The sequence below is a fragment of the Nuphar pumila genome, chromosome 8 (assembly GCF_984573655.1).
Source record: "Nuphar pumila chromosome 8, dmNupPumi1.hap1.1, whole genome shotgun sequence".
In the NCBI taxonomy this organism is placed as follows: Eukaryota; Viridiplantae; Streptophyta; class Magnoliopsida; order Nymphaeales; family Nymphaeaceae; genus Nuphar; species Nuphar pumila.
In genome coordinates this window covers 120380352-120407210 of record NC_143256.1, presented here as the reverse complement: position 1 = coordinate 120407210, position 26859 = coordinate 120380352, and the positions used below count along the sequence as shown (strand labels likewise).

Below are 26859 nucleotides of genomic sequence, written 5' to 3'. Positions count from 1 at the left end.
TAATAAGAAAGGATGTTCAAGCTTGACTCATTTATTGTGGCGAGCTAGCCAAATTCGAGCGGGCTCATTTATAAATAAATTTTATTTTTTATATTGAAAATAATAGTATTTACACCTTAAGCTCATTAATTGAAGCTCAAACTGGTTCATTTATAAAATAATTGTATTATTTCAAAGCTGGGAGTAATAGGAATTGAACTCTAAACGTATTGCTTGCAAGCCAATGTTTACAAACACTGTTCTGGCAGCGGAAAACTCTGTGGGCTTACCTCTTGCCCCCGAAGAGAGGAAGCAGATCAGGTCATGCTGAACATGAGAGTTTTTGCTCATGCCGACATCGTGGCCATCCGATTTGTATTTTAAAAAGCTAAAAAGCCAACAAAACCACGTGGCATTCATCCAAAATGCAAACAGACGGCCACCATATCGGCATGAGCAAAAACGCTCATGTTCAGCATGACCTGATCTGTTTTCCCGAAGAGATGCCATGCTGCGGCTTGCGCAAGGGATGACATCTTGGGCATGGTTTTTTATGTATATATATATATATATATATATATATATATATATATATATATATATATATATATATATATATATATATTCAGTTAAGCCAAAATTCATCTCATCCCAACCCATACACACTTGAATCTAGTGAAAGTCAAACTCATTGACAACTTTCATTTGTGGTGGCAGCCCTGTAGTTATCATGAGATGCATGAGGAAGCACATCAGGTCATGCTGTACATGAGTGTTTTTCTCATGCCGACATCGTGGTCGTCTGTTTGCAATTTGGATGAATGCCACATGGTTTTGTTGACTTTTGAGCTTTTTAAAATGCAAATTGGATGGCCACGATGTCGGCATGAACAAAAACGCTCATGTTCAGCATGACCATCAGCTTCCGATGCATGAAGTATAGAGAGAGGAATGATCAAGTGTGATGTGATTGCACACTTTTAGTGCTTCGTTGCACCTGATCACCCTTCATCTTGGAGATGCAACCTGTCAGCTGTGCGGCCCAAGCAATGATGAAGGGTAATCAAGTGCAGCAGCATAATAAAAGTATACATTGCACATGATCCTCGCTTGAAGAAAGAGGGGGTAAGAGATGAGAAGACGAACACGCAAGGAAAAATTGAAGCTTCTCACTTAAGCCTTAGTGGGGGATTCCTTTCCATCGTTTTACAAAAGAAAAAAACGAAGGGCCACAAAAAAAGAGGGTGTAGCTTTTAGTGTGACTCTTTTGGGGCTTGGGAGTAACGTGGGAAAGGGAATTTCCTTGTCCCCACTCACACCTCTGCAACCCTTATTGATTCCTCCTGTGTTTTGTTCTAACATATGAAAAACTCCCTACTTTGATCCCTTTTTATTTTTTTATTTTTTCTCTCTCTTTTCTTTTTCTCTTTTTCTTTCTCCTTTTCATTTGAGACTTGAGGATGTTTCTTCCTTATGCCACCATGGATCCTTGATGTTGATGGTGACAGTTGATCTATGAGTGCATCCAAAAGCCCCACAAAATAGAGTTATCAGTAGATTGGATTTGGATCTACTTCCAACAGTTTTATATTGAGAGAGAGAGAGAGGGGCGTGAGATATATACTTGATGGGTTTTTAAGGTTTTTGTGTTTTATTTTTAAATTCTCGCCGTACAGATATGATCTATGTACTTGATTTTATAAGGATCAGCTTTTGAAGTGTTCAATTCCGACCCATGGGTGTTTTTTTATAAGGTTAAAAAATCAATTTCAAAGCTTCAAATATCATTTTTTTCATCGAAAACACATGATCCAAGTGTGGATTCTTCGATCATGCCCAACACATTGATGGGGTGGAACTGCAAAAAAAAATACAGAAAGAGCAGAGAAACCCATCAAACATGTATCACAAACATAATGTTCAAGCACCTAAGCTATATATATATATATATATATATATATATATATACGAAAACCCGTAACAGTGGATGAAAAAATGTCTGATGCACGTCGAATGCGTGCCCCACATCGATCTGAGTGTTTTATCAGTTGTCTTTGACTGCGGCTAAAGCCTGTTTTTGGCCTTAACGCACACCTGCCACTGATTGCTCGTGCATCCGACCCAACAGTTGATGATTTGCCCATCTACAGTTACCAGGGTCTGTGGGTTCTAGCGTCGAACACTTTGGAAACTCTGTGCTCGGTGAACATAGTCACCACAGTGAGAGCAGGGGGGCAACTTTGTGCACAATTCATGATGTACTGATGTCGAGATGGCTTGATAAACTAGGGAAAAAACTACTCTTATTCACAAAAATCGAGAAAAACAAAGCGAAAAATACAAGAAAAGAGAAAATAAAAAAAGAGAAACAAGATTAAAGGAAAAGAGTAACTGATTTTATCTCATTTTCATTGATGTCAAAGGCCTTAAAAAGGAAAGTTCATTGATGAGTCATTTTTCATATAACACTAGCAAATACCGCCCTCCCAATGGAAGGCTTAGATGAAGAGTCTTTCTTTATAAGTTTAGAATTTTTTTGTTAATTTATTAATAACTATTTTCTCTCTCTCTCTTGTTTAAGTAGCTTTTAAATTTATGGAAACCTATTTATATCTTCTCTCACGTTTCTTGTTTTACTCTCTCTCATTTAAGGAGTTTGGTAATTTATGGAAACCTCACTCTCTCCCATGTGAGTGACTTGGGCATTATACAAAAATGTATAATTTTATATTATAAAAGACTTGTACATCCATCCAATATACCTTTGTCATTTTTAAGAAGTTTCTTAAGAAAATCAATTTTGTGCAGGAATGCCGCTACAGAGCCGGACCTGTCAAGAGGCCAATGAGACTTGGGCCTCAGGGCCCATGGGCCAAAAAAAATTTAGGAGCCCATTTTTAATAGGGATTCCATTTTCATTAGGGGCCTCCCTGCCCTCAAACTCCTACTATTAATAGGGGCTCAAAAAATTCCAAGGCGCTGCTCTCGAACTCCTACTATTAATAAGGAGGCTATTTTAATTAAGGAGCCCATTTTTAATAAGGGCTCAAAAAATTTTGAAGCCCTGCCCCGGAACTCCTACTATTAATAAGGGGCCCATTTTTTCCCTCCGCCTCAGGCCCCATAAAACACAGGTACTGCCCTGTGCAGCTATAACATCTTTAAGAATAAGTATAGAAAGTTTTGTCTAAAAAAAAAGTAAAGAATACTATTCAGCTAGTGAGCATCATACATCTCGTAAGGTGGGACCGAGCTTGGTCTAATTTATATTTTCTTTAAGACCTTTACGTGGTAAAAATAATCTAATTGCTTACTCAGTTAGGAAAACAATACAACACGTTTTCTTGTCTTAAAAGCTTTAAAAAAATATTATTAATCCACGCATTAAATATGTGACGGTTACATTTTAGGGGTGTCAATGGTTTGGGTTTCACCCAGACCCAATCCGTACCAAACCCTATAGAGTCAGGGTTTGGCGATAAATAAGGCCTGATTAGAGTCTGGGTCAGACCCAAAGGGTCTATGGTCCAAACGGGGCAAGGTGGGGCGGGACACTATTTCTCTGATTCTTTTACCATTGTCGCCTTCTGCCGTTAGAGGAAAGAGAAGAGAGAAATGGGAGCTCGCGCGGCTCATTAGTGAGGAGAGATTCAAGAAAGAGTTTTATGTTAGGGTTAGGAATATATATAGTCGTATAATAGTAATTTTTTTAATGGAGTCAGGGATAGAACAGGATGGGGTGAGGCAGGGTGGGAGAAAGAGTAAGTTCATCCCCGCCTTCATCCCTTACGGGTTTTGATTTTAACCTTCATCCCCGATCCAAACGGGACGAGGCCCCATTTCCCCCTGGTCCACTGCCATCCCTATCTCGAAGAGGAAGAACTGCAGGGAAACACTCTTCCTATTTGTGGAGAGCGCACTTCATATTTCACAGAAAACACACTGCTCAAATTGCTTCCCTCTTGCATCCTACTTGTTATTCCCTCGTTTCTTATCGCTTTCCACCCGCCTTTCTCTTGTTTTTTTTTTTTTGGTTTTCATATTATGTGATTTTTGCTTTTCACTAGTTTCCCAGTCGTTTTCCCCTCACCTTCCTGCACGGTTTCTTTTTCACTTTTCATACGTTTTCACAACTGCTTCCACAAATTCTACTTCATGCTTTGTATTGCTTAATTTTTAACACACTTTCCCACTTTTGCTTTGCGCATTGCTTCCTGTATCCATTTCGTATCTTGGTAACTATGGTGCAGAGTAAAAACGGGGGCTCCCGCTAGGGGTCGAGCTAACCCTAGCTTGACTTTAAAAAAAAAATAACTATGGCACAGAGCAAAGACAACCATCAATATGCAACAGGTTGAATGAGGAAAGAATTGTTTGTGGTGAAACCTATTGCTTCCAAAACAGTTTTGGGGTATCAGAACCAAAGGGACATCATCTAGCCAACTAATTGCAGGAATTGGAGAGAAATTAGGGTGCAATGACTCCTATTGAAGCAGGCAACCATATTATATTAGACTAGACCCGGTCCAAGGGTTATGGGCCCTCACTATAGCACAGCTGAGACTTGACGATTTCCATTGGAAAATCATGAGGAAGTCCGCATGTAAGGATGTAAACGGGTCAGATTCAGAATCCAACTTAATCAAATCCTAGTTAACTGGATTTAGATTCTGTTGAAAAGGGATAGTACCAAATCCAGATCCGACTAGCAAAAACAACCAAGCGGATACATATTTACATATCAGAAGATTCAGATATCCAGGGGATTGGGATTTTGTTCAGTCTCAGATTCAGGTTTGAATGTAGATCCCCAAAACAGAATCCAGATTCATTTGTTGATTGAACACACTTTAACAAATCTGACTAAACAGATTATTCGGTTGGATATCCAACCCAATCTGAAATAAAGGTGGCATCCCATTGGGGCATAGACAATGCCTACAAGCAAAATGTTGCTGCTAAAAAAAGTCAGCCAAGAATTTGCAAACTGGGGACAATAGTGAAGTAAGAATATAGATGCCGCTTAAAATGCGTTTTACAATGTCTAGGACAGCATTTTAACAAACCTTCTTCAGTTAACATAAAATTATTCTTCGATAAAAAGCATGAGAAAGGGAACTTTGTAAACCATGTTTGGAGGTAGGGCTGGAAAACGAGCCAAGCTTGAAGTGTTCAAGGTTGGGATTTGCTCATTCTTGTTACGAGTCAAGTTTAAGTTCATAATGAGCACAAGCTAAACGAGCCAAGATTGACCTGGCGTGTGTACAGAAAAATACATTGTTCAGAGCTGAAAGTAATAGGATTACAAAAGCATACATTGTGTCAAAGCTGAAAGCAATAAAATTTTCTCCAAATCTATTGCATGCAAGCCAAATGCTTTAAGTATTTGCTTTATATTATATTATATGATGTAAAATATATCTAAAATATATTTATTATTACTTAAGGAGCTTGTATGAGCTGAGCCAAGTCTATGCCAGTTGGTCATGTTTGGGGTCCGGAGCCTATTTTATGAGTTCGAACAAGCTCTTTGGCAAACCAAACATGAGCAGAGCCTCGAGCAGCTCAGTTTGTTACCCAGTACTATTTGGGTAACCAAAAATAGGTTTTAGAAATTAGGTGAGAGCCATTTTTCTCAAAAAAAAATACCAAAAATAGGTTTTAGAAATTAGGTGAGAGCCATTTTTCTCAAAAAAAAATCCACATCTCTCTCTCTCTCTCTCCAACTTTTTTCTTCCTCGTCTAGCATACACTGGTGGGCCTATTGCCCTTTCATTTTCCAACATCTACCCTGGTTCATAAGGGATTTCCAGTTTGCCTTTCTAACCATTCTCTGCCTACAGAACGCCCAAAAAGGGTAGGTTTTGGGCCATCCTATGACCAAATACATGCTGAAAAGTAGAGGTTGTCAGTTGGTTGTAGTCATGATACTAATGACGATTCATGGCAGTGACGGTGATACAAACAATGACAGGGATGGTGATGTGTAAGGATGATGATGGTGGTTGTGACAAGGGGGATATGGAAGGTAAGATGTAAATGACGATCGTGATGATCTACTGAACAATAGTGTGATGAGAAAGAAGGTTAGAAAATGATTTTGATTATGGTGGTAGTAGTTACCAACAGAAAGGTATTGAGAAATGTAACAATGACAAGAAAATGATGACAATGATGATTATGATGTTGATGATCACGTTGAGTTTTTTAGAAGGCAAGCAGGGGTTGGACAGACTACCAAGTATACAATAACACGCACGCGTGCACACACACACACACGTGTGTAGCTTATATACATAATATGAAAAAAAATAGAGAATATACAATTATAATATTTGGAAAAAGAGTAGATATACATCTAAAAAATTACAGTTAGTACATGTATATGTGTGTTCCAGAAAAAAAAGACAAGCTTGGGCATAGGCAGGGACTAGTTGGTGTGGCGCCTAGTCGGGACCCTTTAAGTCGAGTACTTAACACCTTTTAAGTCGAGTACCTAGTCGCCAATTTTGACTATATAGTGACCAACTTCTTCAATCCATCTTAAGTATCCTCTGGTTTAGACTTGAAATGTACTAATGTTTTGTACGGTTCATGCATACAAATGCTTCCCTTCCAAAGTCAACCAAATCTCTAGGGGTTATTTATGCAGCATGGAGTCTTCCAATATCCGCAAGTATTTTTGGTGCAACTAGTTTTCTGTTAATTATACTAAAACTTTTTCCTGTCATCTGGATGACCTCTCTAGAGGGTGTTTGCTTGTCACGGAAACTGAGGCTTTCCGCGAAAACACATGCCTGTGGATGCCTTTCCGTGGGGCCCACAGTGGCAAAACAAACATTGGGTTCCCTTTCCGCAAGGAAAGGGAGCTCAAAATCTACGATGACTCCCATTTTCAGCGGAAAGGGTTCCTGTTGGGGGGGGGGGGGGGGTTGTCGGTTCCTTTTCAGTGGAAGGAGAGTCCGCAGAAGAGATGCAGCTGCACCCTCTTCCGTGACAAGCAAAAGCCCCCTAGAAAGTAGAAAGGGAAAAAAATATCTGAAGGAGAGATGGGATGAGAATACACAAAAGAGAGAATGCATAATTAGTCTCAACTCTCAGGGAAAGAGAGTTTCGGTTACCATATTAATCACTTTGTTTATTTCTCTTTATAACAGTTCAGGAGATTAAATTTACAAATAAATAAAACAAAGTCTATTAGTAGCTTTACTGTATTACCAAGGTAATAAAATGATAACTGCATTATATTTATTAAATAGAAATAAATTTGCCATGTTTTGGAATATTAATTAATCTAATTGTACTGAAAGAAAGATAATGTTTTGTCCTATTCTATTATGCTCCCTCTCTCCAACCAAATTGGTCGAGAAATGAAACCTTAAATAAATATTGTAACGATGTATTACCATGGTAATAAAATAATAAGTTACCATTGTAATTTATTGATTAGTACAACTACCATATTATTAGATTATCACTTAATGGGCAACCCAATGCCTCGAGAGGCAAAAAGATGAAAAAACAAAAAGGTAACATTGACAATAAAAAAGGGTTGGTTAGCAGTAGCACTAAACTAAATTCCTGATTTATATATTAATGATAACAACAAAAATAATATTATTATAATATGTTATTAGATGGATCCTTAGACTAATCTGCAAGAGCAAGTTATTCTTGTTTTTTCTGACGGGGAAGCTAGAGGATAATGCCTCGTGGGATTCAAACATGAGACCCCTCACTTATAAAAGAGCAAATTGTTCTTTAAACAACAAAAAATTAATGATATAGAAGAATTCAAATAAATAAAACATCACTAATAACAAGAACACGGTAAAAGTTTTTTGACCATTTACTTTATAACAAAGAGCATGACATGCAACTAGAAATGGCTCACATAATGCATAGCACACCTTTTCAGAAAACAACAATCCTGCTCAAGGTCATCAAAAAATCTGGTTGTGTTTGTGCTCTGATGCTTGTGCCTGGTGAAGCAAGGTAGGTTTTAATTGTACACCATGTACTTCGGTGTTGCACTGAACTTCTGGTAACCTTTGATGACTTTATTTACTGCATCGAGAAAATCTTTCTCAGTAACTGTCTTTCTTCGTGCTCTGATGGCAAACATGCCCGCCTCAGTGCAGACGCTTCTTATGTCAGCTCCTGAATAACATAAAATGTGTTGACAGTCAAGATGCAGGAAAAAAATGAAAACAATTAAAAGTATTTATTGAACTCAAAATGCAGAAAATATGGGCATTCAAAGGTCTGAAAAGTAAGATTTGTGTGAGAAAATAAGAAGGATATTTAGGATATGTTCAGAAATTACAGAAATAGGTGTTCTGTAGCAAAATGCCTCATTGTTACTAAAAGACGCCCCACTAATACTGCACTACCATACATAGTAGAACGAAGGGCAAGTCAGTCACTAGGCAATGAAGTGATGATTTTGCATGATAGTTGTTTCATTGTCCAATGGCCAAATAGCATGTTTACTCATGATTAATCATGAAGATGCACACGCAGAGACATGAATATCACCAAATTATCATGGATTTTTCTTAAAGAAAATAGAGAAGATGGCTGATGCCATTGGAATTGGTAAATTACCAGGTGGTTGGCTGTGAAGAGATAAATCAATGGTTTAATGTTTTAGGTTTCATTTTTCCTAGTCGCATGGATTCTATTCTTATAATATCTTATTTATTAAAATGTTGTAAACTTTTAGTTAAGGGAAAGATTCCTTCTTTTTATGTCACAATTTGAGTTATTAATTTAGAGAATACCTCCCATTTGCTCATGTGGTTCTTAAATTAAGATTTAAAAGAAAATTAACATTACAAAAAATACAATTAAACTGTCAATATAAAAACCTTAGCTTATTTCACTAGTTGCAACTAATCCTGATTTATTTAGCATATTTCCAATTAATTAGAATTCACCAAACTGACTAACCAAGGTTATCCAATTAACTGTGATTTCCCAATTACCATGGTTCCCAAGAAAATGCCAATGACACAACCATGTTACCACCACCACCACCACACTCCTTTATAGATAGAAATGAAATTCAAAGAAGCCAACAGGCAAGATACTTAAACAAACCAGAGGTATGAAACTCAATCAAAAGAAAACAAAAATAGAGTCTACTCAATACCAGTCGAGTTGGGACACAACCGAGCAAGGAGCTCAAACCGGATATCCCTCTCACAATTCATGGTTCTGGTGTGGATCTTGAAAATTTGAGTCCTACTTTCTAGATCAGGCAATCCAAATTCAACTTTGCGATCAAGTCGTCCAGGACGAAGCAGTGCAGGATCCAATGTGTCAGGCCTGAAATACAAAAGAAATCACAGATGTTATTAGTGAGGCTAGAGTAAGACAAAGCTAGTCTTTTCAGCAATTTGATGTGTGAACCTAATTATCAAATTCTCATGCTTTAAGAAAAGATTTGCAAATCCAATTATCATACCAGAGCTATTAAACTAATTATTTAAGTTCCAGCTGCTGAAACGTTTTTCATGATGCTAATTGGCTTGATGCATGACTAACAAAAAGCAATGAATCAAGTTCCAAACCTTGTGTTTAAACCAAAAATAGCTAATCAATTGCATATGTACCTAGTGATCAAATGTCTGGATACCCAACTAGACCAACTCATCTACAATGATTATTGACCTGTGAAGTTGGCCAATAGAAAGTCCATCAGCTACTCCATCTGCTCCAGACAAGTCAACATGGTTTTCTGATCCTGACCTTACAACCCAAGAAACATTCATGACCAGGCCCAGGACTCCTCAAAGTCCTAGGAGTAGAACTTAGCAGCAAAAACTCTGAAAGCATCATCAAGCATTATTTCACAATATGCATAATCAAATACTTTGTTTTAAAGTTCTCATAGCTTTCTGTTTGCTTCATCTTCCACGTAAAGTTCGGGCCTTCCCCTCAAGAAGCTGCCAAGCATAGCCCCATAACCATGTTCTCGTACTCGTATTCTATATTTTTAAAAATAAAATAACCTTAACAAGGAAAAAACTCCAAAGCATATGCAAGGATACAGGTTGATTTGCCTACTAAAGCTCCTAGGCTATATTCTGTTCAAATTCAGATTGAGCACGATAGAAGGGTTGTTCAACCAGTAGTATATGAATCTTTTCTGACATATTATAGCACGTGGTTCTCCGTACAACCAAGAAGGAGTCTGCCTTCGCCAAAACCGCTCTTCTAAACAGACCGAGTCTTCTAAAGCGGATTTGCAATCCTATGAACCAGTAGTTAAAGAAGCTTGGAGGAAGAAAGAGCCTCCATCAGTTACTGCAAGCAATAGATTTCAGGTTTTTTAATCTGAATCTACGCAAGTGGAGGCTGGTGATCCATGTGCATTAGTTCTCCACTCTAATCAACATCACCACCATCAGTTTCCCAGGAAGCTGAACTGAAGCCACCCCTTAGCTTTTCATCCGCTCCAGTTGCTTTGGTGCCCATTGAGAGGTCGGTTGTGCTACCAGGAATGGGCATTGTCACCGACTTTCCTTCCACATCTGATGTTTGCCCCAAGGAAACTTCTGGAACCCATCATACTCGGATGGAACAAGTATCCATTCCTCTTGAGACACCACGTGTGAGTCTGACGTGTAAAACTACTGCTGGTTCTGGAAATCCTACCCAATTGAGTAGACGTTTTGGGGAACTCCCTCAATCAATTATGTGGCACTCTATTCAGTTAAAAGGGCCAGTTGAACCTAGTATACCTGGTCCACATGTCTCTGTTAAATTATATATATATATATATATATATATATTGTTTATCATATAAATGGGAAACAAGTCAAACTGATTTGACTTTGACCCCAACGGCTAGAATTCTAGCAGTTGGGACCAAGTCAAATCAGCTTAACTTGCTCCCAACGGCTTGAATTCTAGCCATTGGAAGGCCTTTCTACCCTTTGTTATGTTCTTTATCTCTTCCCTTTCTACCTCACTCTCTTCTCCCTATTGCATATAAATATGGGTGTTTTCCGCTTTGTAAAGTTATGTTTTTGCACACTTATTCTTTTGAATAAAATATTATATTGTTTACATTGTATGCCTTATTGTGTGTATCCCCTTTGTGGGGTTTATTAGTGTGTTTCTTAGAACACTTTTGTGATTCCCTTTGTGGGATTTGTGAGTGTGTTTCTTAGAGAACACTTTTGTTATCATCCACTCAAGTTGAAGATTGGTGGACTTTTGGTTCGTGATAGAAGATCCTTTGAATATTTTATATGATATCAGAGCTTGGCTCTTTTTCATTCTCATTTAAGTGTTATTGATTGAGACATTGGAAGAGTGTTTCGTGAGATCGTGATTGTGCAAGTGCTTGTGGATCGTGATCGTGCTTCATTACGAGATTTAAGTGATTCCTTGATATTGGTGGAGTGCTCGTGCCTTTATTTTGTTCTCTCTTCTTTTTCTTCCTTCTTCTCTTTATCCCTCTCTCTCTCTCTCTCTCTCTCTCTCTCTCTCTCTCTCTCTCTTGTAAAATGGATGACAATGAAAATGTAACCATTAAACCCGTGAAACTCAATGATTTCAACTATGTAACATGGGCTTCTATCATGAAGCACTTTATTTGAAAAAAAAAAAGTTGTGAAGACTAGTAGATGGGTCTAAAGACTCTAAACCGGAACCTAAGCTAGTTCTCGCCAAGTTAGAAGGTGAGAAAGAGATTACATTAACTGAAAGTGAGAAAACCAATACCATTACCAACTATGAGAAGAAGTGAAAAGAAATGAGAACGTAACATGTCAAGATCATGTTTTGGCTTATGAGTAGTGTCGATCTTAAAAAATGTGCTAGCCTTGCAAAGTTTGAACATGCAAACAAAGCATGAGAGTATCTTAAGAGAATATATTCTCTTAAAGATGTTGAACATACATGTAACATGCATGATAGAGTTTCAACTATGACCCAAGGTGGAAAAAGTATTAGAGAATACTATAATGACTTGTCTAAACCTTGGGAAGAATTGATTCTTTTAGAGCCAAAATGGCATTGTCCCAAATATATTGAACTTCACCAAAAACAAATATATGCAATGCATTTTTATCAATTTATTAACGGTTTAAGACCAGAATTTAAAGCCACAATCTATTCTTCTTCATAGAGGAAAAGTTTCCTCTATTAAAGACACTATAGAAGAGTTGAGCATGGAAGAGAATAGGTTGAAAAAGTATGTGGCTAGAAATGAACATGACTCGGTCTTAGCCATCTCTAGACTAGGAAATTATGTTCATACATATAAACCATCTAACTTAGAAGATCAAGAAATGACCATGAGAGAAAGAAAATCATTTGTTATTATTGTCATGAATCGGGATATACTAAGCCCCAATGTTCTAAACTAAAAGAACATTTGAAAAGAATGTTGCTTTGGTTGATTCTTCACAACATTCAAGGGACATTCACACATCCCAAGAATCATCTATTGGAAGCATGTCTTTAGCTCAACTATTAAAAGTTCTTCAACCTCTTCTCAAGGAAGCATCATTTTCAACTCGAGATGTCATTTCATCTTTTTCTAACCCCGGTAAATTTTCTTGGCTCCTTGATTCCGGTTCATCGTTTCACATGACCCCAAATCATGATATATCATCTTAATATCATAACTCAAGTGTGTCAAATGTTTTTATGGCCAATGGCACATCTCTTCAAATTGAAGGAATAGAGAATTTTAAAAAAAAATCTTGAAAATCAAAAGGTGTTTTTATTCCAAAGATTTGACAACATTCATAAATTAAACCTAAATCTTTTATCTATTTCTCAAATATTTGATTATAGCCAAATGAATATTTGGTGTAGGATCGTCAGTCAAGGAAGTTGATTAGGTAAGGCCATAGAGATTGAGGGCTATATTATATGGATTTTTTAAAGATACCCAAAAATGTTTTTTGTTGTAATGTCCAAAAGTTAGATTTGAATGCATGGCATAAAATATTAGGACATTCAAATGTATCAAAAATCCAATATTTTCCAAAATTGAAAAAATTGTGTAACCTTAATGAATTCTCTTCTGAAAAATGTGTTCTTGAAAAAATAAAGAGATTATCATTCAATGATAGAACTTTTGTTTCTTCTAGACCACTTGAGTTAGTTCATTATGATGTTTTGGGTTCAACACCTATACTATCTAAAGGTGGGTATGCATACTATGTCATATTTGTGGATGACTTTACTAGACACACTTGGATATACTTCCTTAAGCATAAATCTGAAATCCTTTTTCACTTTCAAAATTTTCATAAGATGGTTAAAAATAGGTTTGAAAACAAATTTTCTATATTTCGTACTGATTCAGGAGAAGAATTTTTATCAAATGATTTTAAAGATTATCTTAAACTACAAGACATTATACATTAAAGATCTTGTCCACATACACCACAAAACATGGTTTAGCAGAAAGAAAACATAGGCACATCATTGAAACTTCAAGAACCTTACTTATTGCTAGTTATGTATCAAAGAACTATTTTTCTTATAAACAGAATGCCACTATCCTCTTTGCAAAATATTTCACCTATTGAAAAACTTCTTAAACTCTCTGTTGACTATGCTAGATTACAATTTTTTTGTCATTTATTGGTTATGCCGACAACCAAAAAGGATATCGTTCTTATGATCCTAAGACTGGAAAATTATATATTTTTAGAAATGTAACTTTTTTGGAAAAAGGTTTTTTTTTATAAAGTTCAAACTAAGGAAGTAAATGAGTACTCATTGTTATTTGATTTTTGTTCTAACCAAGATATTGATAATTGTGATTGTGATTGTGATTATGACTTTTAAAATGTCATTCAATCAAGAGATGGGGAATCTCTTGATGAAATTCCTTATAATGATCAAACTTGCTTACAATACTCTACACGGGGATGTCCCACACCTCCATGCACACTCAAAATTTTCTCTAACTCAAGTGAAGAAGAACTGCAAACTAAGAAATCATCTAAAGTCTCAAAGCCTCCATCAAAATTTGTTTTATATGATTATTTTTCATCTAAATACCAAGCATGTGGAGCTTTAATTGACTCATATGTAGAACCTTCATCTTATGTTCAAGCCAAAGAATACTTTGAGTGGTATAGAACTAAATGCATTATAAAAAGCTCAAACTTGGCATATTCAAGATCTTCCACAAGTAAATAAACTCATAGGTTGTAGGTGGATATATAAGATAAAAACCATAAGTGATGGAACGCTTGAGAGATACAAAGTTAGGCTAGTTGCCAAAGGATATGCCCAAGAATATAGCATACATTATGAACAAACATTTGCACCTGTAGCCCGCATGACCACAGTTAGAACCCGCATTGCAGTTGCTTCAATTCAAAATTAGTACATATATCAAATGGATGTTAAAAATGCAAATAAAGGTCAGTCTAATATATATTTCATTATTGCTTTTTAAAGAGACAAATTAAACATATTGGGCGCTACTTAAGGATCAGAACCTCCCCACAATGATCTATAATCAGGCCCTAAAACCTTCTCGAAACAATACAAGGCATAGTTTTCAAACAGCTATATATATATATATATATATATATATATATATGTTAAAATGTATATATTCTATACATATATATCTATATATACATATTTGAATGTGTAAACATATAGATAAACACACACACACACACACACACACACACACACACACACACACACACACACACATATATATATATATATATATATATATATATATGTTTCCCTACCCTCGTGGGTAAAGAACCCCCTAGTAAAAAATATAATATTTTTAGTTTTTTGCATATCTAACCCTCCACATGTGAACTACATGTTTGGATTAGTATAAATCAGTGGATAATGCCATATGTAAGATTTTGCAGCGGTTGAAAACTCAATGGCCTACAAATGAACCAAATTTTCAACCATCAAATCTTATTTTTACGTTGAAAAAAAATATGAACCAAGAGTCTATTCCTACTATTTAGACCATGCTGAACACATCCATGGGGTTAGATTTGGTCAAAACAACCTCTCACTGTGAGTTCCAACTAAGGGGTTCCATACCCATGAGGGTACCAAATGCTTTCTTATATCTATAATCAGCATTGCAGCAGTCAAAAATACTAATCACCCATGGTACTGAATATATACATCATAACAGGCATCATCAATCAGCAGAACTATAAGCATGACATGTGAACAGCAGTATTACTTAATACAACAAAAAATCATTAGCTCCATAACAAAAAGATGCACAAAATTCTACTTCTCAAATAAGAAACATCAACCAAAATACTTATCAAGATATTTGGATTCTATTAATGCAGAAACATATAAATGATCAATTAGCATAAGAAAATATGTGATAGGGGTGAACCAAAGCACTTGTCAACAGATCCGGGTTTGATTAATTCAGACTACTGAATGCCAAAACACATAAATGACCAATCAGCAAAACAACATATATGAGATAGGGGTGAACCTGTTGGTTGCCATTAAAACCTTGATGTTTCCACGGGCATCAAACCCATCAAGTTGATTCACAATTTCAAGCATTGTGCGTTGCACTTCATTATCGCCACCTAAACCATCATCAAAACGAGCACCACCTATGGCATCCACTTCATCAAAGAACACAATGCACGCTTTCTTTGAACGGGCCATCTAGTGCAAATCAAACAATAACCTCAACTTTTAACCCATCATGAGCTCAATAACCAAATTCAAGTTTTAGATTACATGATAATTTTGACACATGCCTCTGCAACACTAATTTGACAAGATAAATCAAAGGAACAATCTAAAACTACCACGAGTTAACAACCTGAAAAAGTTCTCGAACCATCCGAGCCCCCTCTCCAACATATTTCTGGACAAGCTCACTTCCAATAACACGAATAAAGCATGCATCGGTTCTATTGGCCACAGCTCTAGCCAAAAGTGTTTTCCCAGTTCCAGGAGGGCCATAACACAGCACTCCTTTAGGAGGATCAATTCCAAGCTTCACAAATTTCTCTGGATGAAGCATGGGCAACTCAACAACCTGTTCAACAAAGCAAGGGCTGCAGCTTAGGAGCTTAAAGGAGAAGCCAATTAAGCCAGTGTTATCAACACTAACATAATAAAAGGAAAATAACCACACGTAACTCCTGCACAGCATTAAACTTAATGTGCCCACCAATTTGATAAAGTCAAAAAAAGTAATAAATGGTTTAATATTTCCCACTACACCAATGTAGTACGACAAATGTTTTGAGGCTCTGAGCTGAAAACGCTTATGTTCCAATTAATGAAACCTGTAATGTGTAGCATAACGATCTCCATGAGCATGAAGAGATGCTCTGCTTAGGTAACCTGGAAACCTAGAATCATACTCATAAATCATGTTCTTGGGATTTTCTTGACAAGGAAAACCCCACGAATTTGTGTATCGCCTTTGGGGTAATCTATCTGAAAAATATTGGAACAAATATGAGAATATAAAAATAAAATTGATTCAAATTCAAAGAAAATAAAACATCGGGTATATCACACTAACTATTCTAAAATCATGAGCTATTGAAAACACAGGTTATAAAGTAGATTTAATGTGAATTTATCAGGAATCTCATTTTTTTAATTTATCATGTTAAAATCGTGGCGCGCTTCAAGTTACAGCAAATACTTGTGACCATTGTTGTGAAAAGCGTTGAGGCGTAGTGAGGCGCTCCACCAAAAACCGAGGTGAGGCGTAAGCCTTGAGGCGTAAAGCGTAAGCCTTGAGGCGTAAAGCGTAAGCCTCGAAATTTTCTTTTGAAAACTTTAAAAAAATTATAAAAAAAATCTAAAAATACAAATAAATAAAAAAATGATTTATTGATGAAATAACAACCAATAAGAAATAGAAAATCTCTAATAAGTACTAAAAAATATGATATTAACATATAAAAGTAACTAAAAACTGATTATATAACTGAAAAATATATGAGATTAACCAAAAAAAGTTAAAATATACTAAGAAACTGATTACATAACTGAAATAACTGGAAAATATATCAGATTAACCTACAAAAGTTAAAATATAGGAGATTATTCTAAAAAATATGAGATTAACATATAAAAGTAACTAAAAAATGATTACATAACTGGAAAATGTATGAGATTAACCAACAAAAGATAAAATATACTAAGAAAATGATTACATAACTGGAAAATATATGAGATTAACCAACAAAAGTTAAAATATATGAGATTATTCTAAAAAATATGAGATTAACATATAAAAGAAATTAAAAAACTGATTACATAACAGGAAAATATATGAGATTAACCAAAAAAAGTTAAAATATACTAAGAAACTGATTACATAACTGAAATAACTGGAAAATATATAAGATTAACCTACAAAAGTTAAAATATATGAGATTATTCTAAAAAATGTGAGATTAACATATAAAAGTAACTAAAAACTGATTACATAACTGGAAAATATATGAGATTAACCAACAAAAGTTAAAATATACCAAGAAACTGATTACATAACTGAAAAATATATGAGATTATCCTACAAAAGTTAAAATATATGAGATTATTCTAAAAAATATGAGATTAACATATAAAAGTAACTAAAAAACTGATTACATAACTGAAAAATATATGAGATTAACCAACAAAAGTTAAAATATATTAAGAAACTAATTACATGACTGAAATAACTGAAAAATATACGAGATTAACCAACAGAAGTTAAAATATAGTAATATACTAAGAAACTTATTACATAACTGAAATAACTGGAAAATATATGAGATTAACCTACAAAAACTTTGTTGATTATGTCTCAGAAATCTTGTTGTAAAATAAAAAATAAAAAATTCCGCCTTGAGGCACAGAGGGCTGCGCCTCAAGGCGAGGCGCGCCTTTTGCGCCTCAAGGCACATTTTTTATAACACTGCTTGTGACTATGCTTGGAATATGCTAAAATCATGATATGTTGAAATATGCTATAAACCAAATTTATGGTGATTTTATCAGAATCTTCATGTTCTCTCAATTTCAGGCTCATGCACAAATAAAACTCCATTTCTGTATCAGAAGTCTTCTATATGATGTTAATCATGTGTAATTAGACCTAAATATCTGAAAATATGAAGGTAGATATGTGTGAACTGGATCAACCAGGTGGGTTGACTCAGTAGAAGGGGCTACTCGACTCACTTGAATTAGTCACTGGGTCAACCTCGGGTTTTTAAACTATGAATTTCCTATTAATAGATAAATAGTCATTCCAAAATTATAGATTAAATGCAGTGATCTCATCATCTTTCCACCATAACTGTGCACAACATCATAGCCCAGCCTGTTAATGTGCATTACAGATTAAACATATTTCTGATCCAAGCCACATTGTTTACCACATAAGAGTGTTCCGATTATGGGCCATTTCCTGGCAGGAAAACCTATTTGGGAGCCTAACAAATAGCCATTGGAATTTTTAATTTAATGCAGTGATCATGCAAGGATTTTAGTCCAACCTGCAAACGCACATTACAGATCAAACCTATTTTTTATCATCCCAGATTCTTTAACATATTAGGATCTTCCAAATCTGAGCCATTTTCTAACAGGAAAATCTATTTTGCAGACAAACACAGGGAAATCAAAGCTGGGTCAGACATGAACTGAACTCAAAATGAGCCCTTCATCGTCCTTGTCAAGAATCAAGATCACCCAATCTAAGTTATTGCCACTATATTATGTACAAGTGTCATTACATGATGTACAGGAACCAACACCCCATAGCAACAGACTGAATCTGGCAACTCTAGTACTCACCTCTCTCATCTTTTCAATCTGTTCCTTACAACCACCAACATCGTTGTAGGTAACGTCTGGTTTCTCCTCTACAGTCATCATTGTAACACTTGGATCAATTTTTGGTGGCAAAGGAATCTGAATTTGATATTTATTTCGATCAACCCTGCAATGTAAAAATGATCATAACAACAATATTAGTGCATAAAAATATATGTAGGGTATCATCATAAATCCTTTTCAATTTTGTAAAAAGTGTTCCATAAGGTGTGTCGGAAAGGTCTAAGTTACATATTTATCATACCATATCATATCATAAAAAAAATAAAATAAAATAAGAATAGTGAAAAACAACTTTTGAAGGAAAGGTGAACTCTCATTGAAAGACAGAAATAAAAGAGTGACAAGCAGTCACCTCCAAACAGAAGAAAACAGAAAAATAAGACCAGACAGTAATAAAAATAAAAAAACAAGAATCAAATAGAGCTGATTGTGTGTGTGTATATATCAAGACGATGGTCTTATCCTGTTGTGTCTGATCCAACTAATATCGTGCCCACCTACTTATCCTTTAAAATAGGAAAATTTGGTATTGAATCCTGCTATTAATCACTAGAATACTTTCAGTTTTCCCTTTAAAAATGTTGTTATTTTCTCTTGCACCAGTTATAACCACCAGGCAAAAAAATCCATCAATGCCAAATAGTCTTCCATACAAGAAAAAAACAAAATAATAAATAGAAAAAAGAAGTCAGATAATAAGAATCACATATAATCAATAAAACTAATAACATCAAGCAAAACTAGATGCAGAACATGAATACTTCAATAAACAAGATAACGAGACATAACAATTGACAAATAATACATGAGATAAACATATAGAATTAAACGGGTTGAGTTCAGCTCAGATGTGGGCATTACCAAATACGATTAATCGGATGTCCTAAATCAGAACCGGATTTAGGGATGTCAATGAATTGGATTTTATCTGCTATCCGAAAGAATTTGATTCTGTTTAGTTGCATTTGGTAAGTCAAAACCATATATGATTACATCGGATGCATATATGGTTTTGACTTTTTGTTATTGAATACGACAAATATCTGAATTTGCTGGATATCCAAATCTGTTTACATGTAAAAAAAGTGGATCTGCTATGAGCTTTCCAGCATTCAAATCCAAAACTGAATTATAATCCATTTAGCCAACATCAGATTAGTCAGATATGATATTGGCTACATCCGATCTGAATCTGAACCATTTACATCCCTAGACTGATTCAGATTCAGACTCGAATGAGAAATAACTAAAACTGAATCCGAGTCCAACTGTGAATTAGATAACTGAATCCGAACCAAAATCCGCTTAAATATGTAGATTGGGTCAGATCCGCCACTGGAGTTTATGTAAAACATCTTTCCAAAATATTACACAAGTGTGGGAGTGGCCATTTGGTTGTATGACAGTGTTCAAAGACGTCAACATAGTAGAGGTCATACATTCGAGTCTCATGGGTACCTCTTCTTTCTAAGACATGAAAATCCAATCGGATCGTAGTAAAAACCGAATCAATTTGGATTCTATCATGTTCTACCAAATCCAACCCGTTTTCAAAATTGGATTCAGTTTCTTTAACCAAACCCAACTAATCTGGTTCGACTCGGTCGGATATCCAATCCAAACCCAAACCATTGACATCCCTAGATCAACAATAGCAAATTCATAATTAACATATATAGGATACTAAATAAGTCAAACCATGCATAAAACTATAAATAATTAAGAGCTCGCTTGTTTCATGCAGTTTTCATGGGAAATTGCTAAGCTAGCATCACTTTCCCTCCCTTTTCCACCATGGGTGAAACAGACACCCAAGCATCAAGTTGGGAAAATGCCATACTAACACAAATGGACCCTAGTTTTTCCACTACCTTCTTTTTTTCATGTGTAAAATCCCTTCATACCTTCCCCCATATGAAAGAACTTTCATGGGAAACTGAGATGGCAGGACTTGTTAAGAATCTGTGCCCCTTTTCATGAAAGACTCTACCCTTCCATGGGAATCAAACAAATGAGCCCTACGTATAAATGGAATATCATGTTAAGTATCAGGTTAAATGGTATTTTAATTTTATAACAGATCATACATGGCATCATAGTCACAAATATCGTCGATATTTTGAAAATATCACGATATTAAAGCTAGAAAATGGAAAATTTATATTAAAGGTAAAATATCGGGATATTTTCAAAATATCGGCAATTTATATATATCGCGATATTATCATTGCCACGCCCAAGCAGCAGTTGCTTTTTCAAAACCGTTAGTGTAGGAGTGTTTCGGGATTTTTGAAAAAAAGGGATACATATATCGTTATTGGTTTTTTAACAAGTTACTTTTGGTACAAATTGTATAACTTTTTGCTTTATGGCTTTAACTTTAAGGCTTTTAACGTAAGGGGGTCTTTTGACCTTGACACCCCATAATCAAATCCTGCGGCTGCGACAGGGAAAGAAAGAAGGAAGAGAAAGAGGAAGGAAAGGAAGAGAAAGAAAGAGGAAGGGAAGGAAGAAAAGAAGGAACGAACGAAAGAGGAAGTGGGTTGTCAGTGGCTGCTGTGCGACAGGGGAAGAAAGAAGGAAGAGAAGAGAAGGAAGAAAAGAAGGAAAGTAAAAGGGAAAGAAAAAAAGAGGAAGGGAGCCGTTGGTGGCTTCCCTGTGACAGCAGAGCTGTCGTTTTGTTTTTTAAATCCCGAGAGATTTCCCCGAGATTTATTGGGAATATAAAACACCAATATTATACCTCGCCGAGATATAGCTGATACCGATATTTGTGACTATGGATGGCATTCATCCAATAAAAACATATTCTAAGGCACTTTGATATAAGACAAGCTTTGCATTGACAAAAACATATGTTGCAAACCTTGTTAACCTGCTATCAACTTTATGTCATTTGTAACTCTCTCATCAGGTTTAGTGCCCATGTATGATTATATGTGAACTTTGTAATTTTTTTTTTTTGCATGTTTCAACAATATAGGACATTCCATCTATTTCTCCAATCTCAAGTATAAAATCGAAGTAATGTGTTGTACATGGCACCACTGCACTTAACATGGATCACTTTGCCAGTTGCTTTGAAGTTTGTTGCACTATCAAATAACAAATTGAAGTACATTAGAAGGTCCAACTTCTTTTACTACCTCAAATATCTCAGCCAACTCATGTTGTCTTTGGCCCATCTAACATAACGGTCAAATTAAAAAATATCACTCCCTTACAATATAAGACCAAAAAGTTTTATCGAATTCCATTCTCTCAATTATCCTACAAACAAAAGAATTGAAATTTTATCAAATAATCTTTCATTTCCTTTAATTTTATTAACATTATACAAAAATAACTTTCAAAATGACATATTTAGACCTTTTATGTTTTAAGAATAAACACAATCATTGTTTGTCCAACAATTTTTGTGCTAGAATTTTCAGCATCTTGATATCTCATCCACAGATGTCACCCCTTGTGGAAGAAATTTAAGGAATCAGCATATTAGTTATTAACTTTACTGATCAATATTCTTAAAGCAAAATGTTATTTTCCTTGTCTTTTCGAACTTAATGAGAACTATACAAATATCAACTATTCAAAAACTCAATCAACTAATTTTTTTTTCAAGATTTTCTACAGTTTTTTGTAATTTCACCTAGAGTAGCATTTTAATAACTACTAGTTAGCACTTCTACAAGCATCATAGGAATTTAATCTTCCTTTAGGAATTGGTCTAAAAATGTTCCTAAAGTTAATCTCAAGAACATCATTTTGTATTTTTTTGGAAATCAACAGTGAAATAAAGGTTATTAGGGACATCTATAGGAAATAAAAGGAAAGACAGTAAGTGTAATGATATTAATGAGAGGATCTATGGATATATGCTGAATTCAAAAGGAATGAAAACTAAAATGAAAGGAAAGAGTTTGTACACCCACCCAACACGCATGCCTTCTTCAACATCGGTTGGTGAGACCTTGTCGCCTAATCCAACAACAAACTGCATCCAAAAAGTGCTTCAGAACCCAATTAAAGATCCCTATCTTTCAAAATTATTTGTACAAAAGGGTTAGGTGTGAATAGACCTTGGCAATCTGCTTGACATTTATAACATACTTGGCATCCTCAGAGTTCTGGTTGATTATCTTGGAACACCTTGCAACCTATTTGCAGAATCAGACTAAGATTTAGTAACGTTTGTAAATCAGAAAGTGCAATATCAACCTTGAACTAACATGTAGTTGACCTAAAGAGCAACTAAGCAAAGAAAAATTAAGACATCATATACTATAGTCACCTGTAGAGGTTGCTCTTCTTGCATCATCTGCTTGTCAGAAACAAGATCCCACTGGCTGGGTGCAGCCAAGCCTGTATCCGACTCTTTGATTCCTGTTCGAAAGAGGGGAAGAACACATCTAAAATGAAAACAAGAATAAACAAGCACTTTTTAACTTTCAACCAGAACAGAAAGTTATAAACAACAAAGGGACATATCCAAACACGCAAAGAGAGAGAGAGTATGTATGTGTGTGTCACATGAACAACAGCATGCTTCTTAAAAATAGCATAAGAATAGGAGTGACAATCATAAGGTAAATGCATTCAAAACCTCTTTAGTTAAGCAGAATCAGTAGAAATATACCAAAACAATGGGTTTATGCCTTCGATCATGCATGTTAATACCTTTATTTTCTTTCAGAACAATTGTTTGGATATAAAAGTATCCACTCCAACAAGGAATCAAACAACAAAAGCACAATAACTTCTAATTTCTAAAATAAAGCCGTTCATAGGTCAATAATTTGTACAGATATTCCGAACATGGAGTCCACAAGTGAAAAACTCATGGCACTTGGTGCCTGTCCATAGATGAATTCAGAGGAAAAAATAAAGGACGTAGCACATAATCCACAAGCCATGACCTATGTGACCATCCATAGTTAGGTCTAGAATCTAGATTCTTGGAAACAGAATGAGAGGCTAAGTGCTTGGCAACCTACAACCCCGACCTTCTGTTGGTGGACATGGTTATGACTAGATTCCAGCAAATTATGAGGATGAATATGCAGAACACGACTAACTGAGTTAGAGAGAACAAAAGCTATATAAAAAATCATTTATTGATGACAAAAAGCAACTCTTACCACACAGATCATTAACCTTCTTTGCCATCTCTTTGATCTCCTTCTCCACTTTCTTTATGTTGTTGGAGTAAGGTCCAAGACCCTGCACCCAAACAACGCATAAGGCAAGTCAACATTTTTTTTTCGAAAGAAAGTCGATGATGCTCCTAATAACACAAACAAAGCAAAGGAGAAAGCGACACAACCAATGTCATTTAAATAAAAGAACAAAAACGGGAGAGCTGAAGCACAATCAAGATGTGCAAATGAAATTTGCTAAGAATGAGCTAACACTATCCGAAAAAGAGAGAACTTAACCAAAGAGATATTAAGCAATAGACATTGGTACCAAACAAATCTGAACCCAAACCATGACGTGCCACAAGCAAATAAATTCACGACAGAGATAAACCAAAAAAAATCAAAGTAAGGCCAAAAAAACACCAACAGATTAGAAAAAAAAAAAGAAATTTTCCCCTTTTCTTTTAGTCGGAAGCCTCAGCTAAACCCCTGAACCCGATACCAACGCTAGTTCGACAAAAAAAAAATAATGACGGTTCCCGACTTCTTTCGAATAAAACGTGCAATAAAAAAAAGCAAGATTCAACGCGAACAGACCAAAAAGAAATCACGAAATCGCAAAATCTATAAACGATCCTGAAAAAGATCCTGATTCCCAGCTCGATTTCACTGAAACGGATAAGTAAACAGTTCGTGCAAGAAAAAACTCACAATTCTACCGATAACAAATGCATCATCAAAACCCTAACAATAAAATCCAACCGAAAGAAAGATCGGAACATCTTAACCTAAAAAACTCCACAAAATAAGGTAATGTTGCGATTTCTTTCCTAAAAGATGCAAAATCTCAACTTTCCTCGTTGCGTTTGACGATTTTTTTACCGATAACATAATCATCGATGCGAAGATTAAAACTAAAAAAATATATATGATGAGCGAAATCAGGAAACTTACGTAAGTCTTGAGGAGGGCGATATCGCCTTCATCGAGAGGGCGAGGATTCTTCTCGTTGAGTTCCTCCTCTGGTTCGGGCGCCATCGCTTCTTCTTCTTCCTCTTTCCTCTTTACTCTTTCCTTCTGTCTGCTTCTCTTCACTCTTTTTTATTTATATCCAGATTTTTGAGCGGAGCCGAGCTTGGGTGATTGGAGCTCGGCTCAAGCTCGAGTCGAGCTTGGCATAAGTTATGACACATGACACATTACGTAAAAAGACACGATACGAAAGTAAAAGTGTGATCCTTGCGACATAACCTTGAGTGCTCAAGTTCGATCCCTCGCATTCTAGTTTCTTCGACCAGGGGCAACTGACGGCGAGTGCAAACGGGTCGGATTCTGAACGGATCTTGCTGGACCGAAATCTGATTTCCAAATACAAATAGTAGATCCGAATTTGGATCCGAAATTGAATAAAATCAGATGAGGTAATGTTGAATCTAAATCCGAAATACATGTGGTAATACTGGATCCAGAAAAAATAGATCAAAAACTCTCTCTCTCTCTCTCTCTCTCTCTCTCTCTCTCTCTCTCTCTCTCTCTATATATATATATATATATATACTACTTATGTGTTTGTGCCCACCCTAGTTTAGATTCTTAGATTTCTATAATCAAGGCCCCAAAAAAGTCAAATATATTAAGATATTCAATTCGAGTCCAACACGTTATTTCCAAAATTTGTAAGAGCCACATAATTTCAAAAAATTTAATGAAAAATTATTGATAAATGAGAAATTCTGATTTCTGGTTTGATTTACCTATATGAGTGATTAAAGATTTATTTTCATTTTTTGACTTGTTTTAGTAAGGTTGGCAATTGTTGGTTAATTGATAGGTAAAATACAAATAATTTATTTATTTATCAAATAAAACAAATTATTATTTGTCTGGTTAAATTAAATTGGTTAGGATGACTAAATTAGTTAAACAATATAGCCAATATATATAGAGAGAGAAAAATCATAGATCAATTGTTTTAACATCATTGGTTTGGATTTGAACCCAATTGAGTCTTAATTCAAAATGGGAATCCAACGAGGAAGGATGACCCAAGTCTTGAAAAGTCAACACACACACATATAAAGAAACAAAATAATAAAATATAATACAAATGGGGTTAGAGCTTGGATTTTCAGTTGGGTTGGGATTGAACCCAACCCAATCCAAATAGGGGGGTCGACTTTCCCATGTATAGACCTTCCCTATGCCATGTGCACATGGGAAAGAGAGGCGCTTTGAAAATCGCATGAGAGGATCCTCCTCGTGCACATTCTTCTCACATGCATATTCTAAAGTAGGATCTCAAGGCTAATTCCAAAGTGGATAAAGCATTTTCAAATACCTATATCATGATTACCATTTCGATAAAATTTATAAAAGTTGTTTTTACTTGAAAAAATGCATTTTTGATGGGAGGGTTTGACCTCATTTCAATCATCTATCTTCTTTATTCAATCCTAGACATACATCACCAATTAACCCTAGGCTAACTCTATATAAGGATGTCAAAAAGGTGAAGAGGGGTTGTAATAACCTCATTTTTTAAAATCTTTCTCTCTTTAATCTATTTTTCCCTTAACAAATTTTACTTTGGAGTTGTTTTGAAACTTGGGTTTGAAGTACCAAAAGGGACTTCACACAATACGATTTTAAGGAGATGGTTTTGCTTGTTCTTGTGATATTGTGGGGTTTGATCTTCAAATATGTAAGTAAATTTACCACTAACTAGTTTGTTCATGCTTTGATGGTCATCCATCATACATGTATTTATTTTGTAATACATGTAGGTATGACTATGAATATGCATGAAAAAAACCCATGTACATACTTTTAGAGGTCATCTATAATTATTTTGTAAACTAATTAGAATTTTAATGGTGATTTTCTA

At 35.3% G+C, this 26859-nt stretch overlaps 1 protein-coding gene across 1 annotated transcript; it reads right to left on the bottom strand.

The window, feature by feature from the left end:
* Nucleotides 1–7692: 7692 nt before the first annotated feature.
* Nucleotides 7693–25052, bottom strand: LOC149830434 (26S proteasome regulatory subunit 7-like). Its single transcript, XM_090016515.1, has 10 exons — nt 24930–25052; nt 23976–24057; nt 23129–23220; nt 22917–22994; nt 22770–22831; nt 18796–18940; nt 15806–16024; nt 15464–15645; nt 9134–9309; nt 7693–8139 (listed from the first exon to the last, which is right to left on the bottom strand). The coding sequence occupies exons 1-10, from the start codon at nt 25011–25013 to the stop codon at nt 7982–7984; spliced, it is 1278 nt and encodes a 425-aa protein (XP_089872641.1). The 5' UTR covers nt 25014–25052; the 3' UTR covers nt 7693–7981.
* Nucleotides 25053–26859: the final 1807 nt, after the last annotated feature.

What these genes read in the sequence shown, in the direction of transcription:
- LOC149830434 (XM_090016515.1), bottom strand. Translation starts at nt 25,013, where the DNA reads ATGGCGCCCGAACCAGAGGAGGAACTCAACGAGAAGAATCCTCGCCCT. An exon ending in TGGTTCGAGAACTTTTTCAG is followed by an intron (nt 15,646 to 15,805) that starts GTTGTTAACTCG and finishes GATTTGCACTAG; the next exon opens with ATGGCCCGTTCAAAGAAAGC. An exon ending in GTTGTGTCCCAACTCGACTG is followed by an intron (nt 8,140 to 9,133) that starts GTATTGAGTAGA and finishes TATGTTATTCAG; the next exon opens with GAGCTGACATAAGAAGCGTC.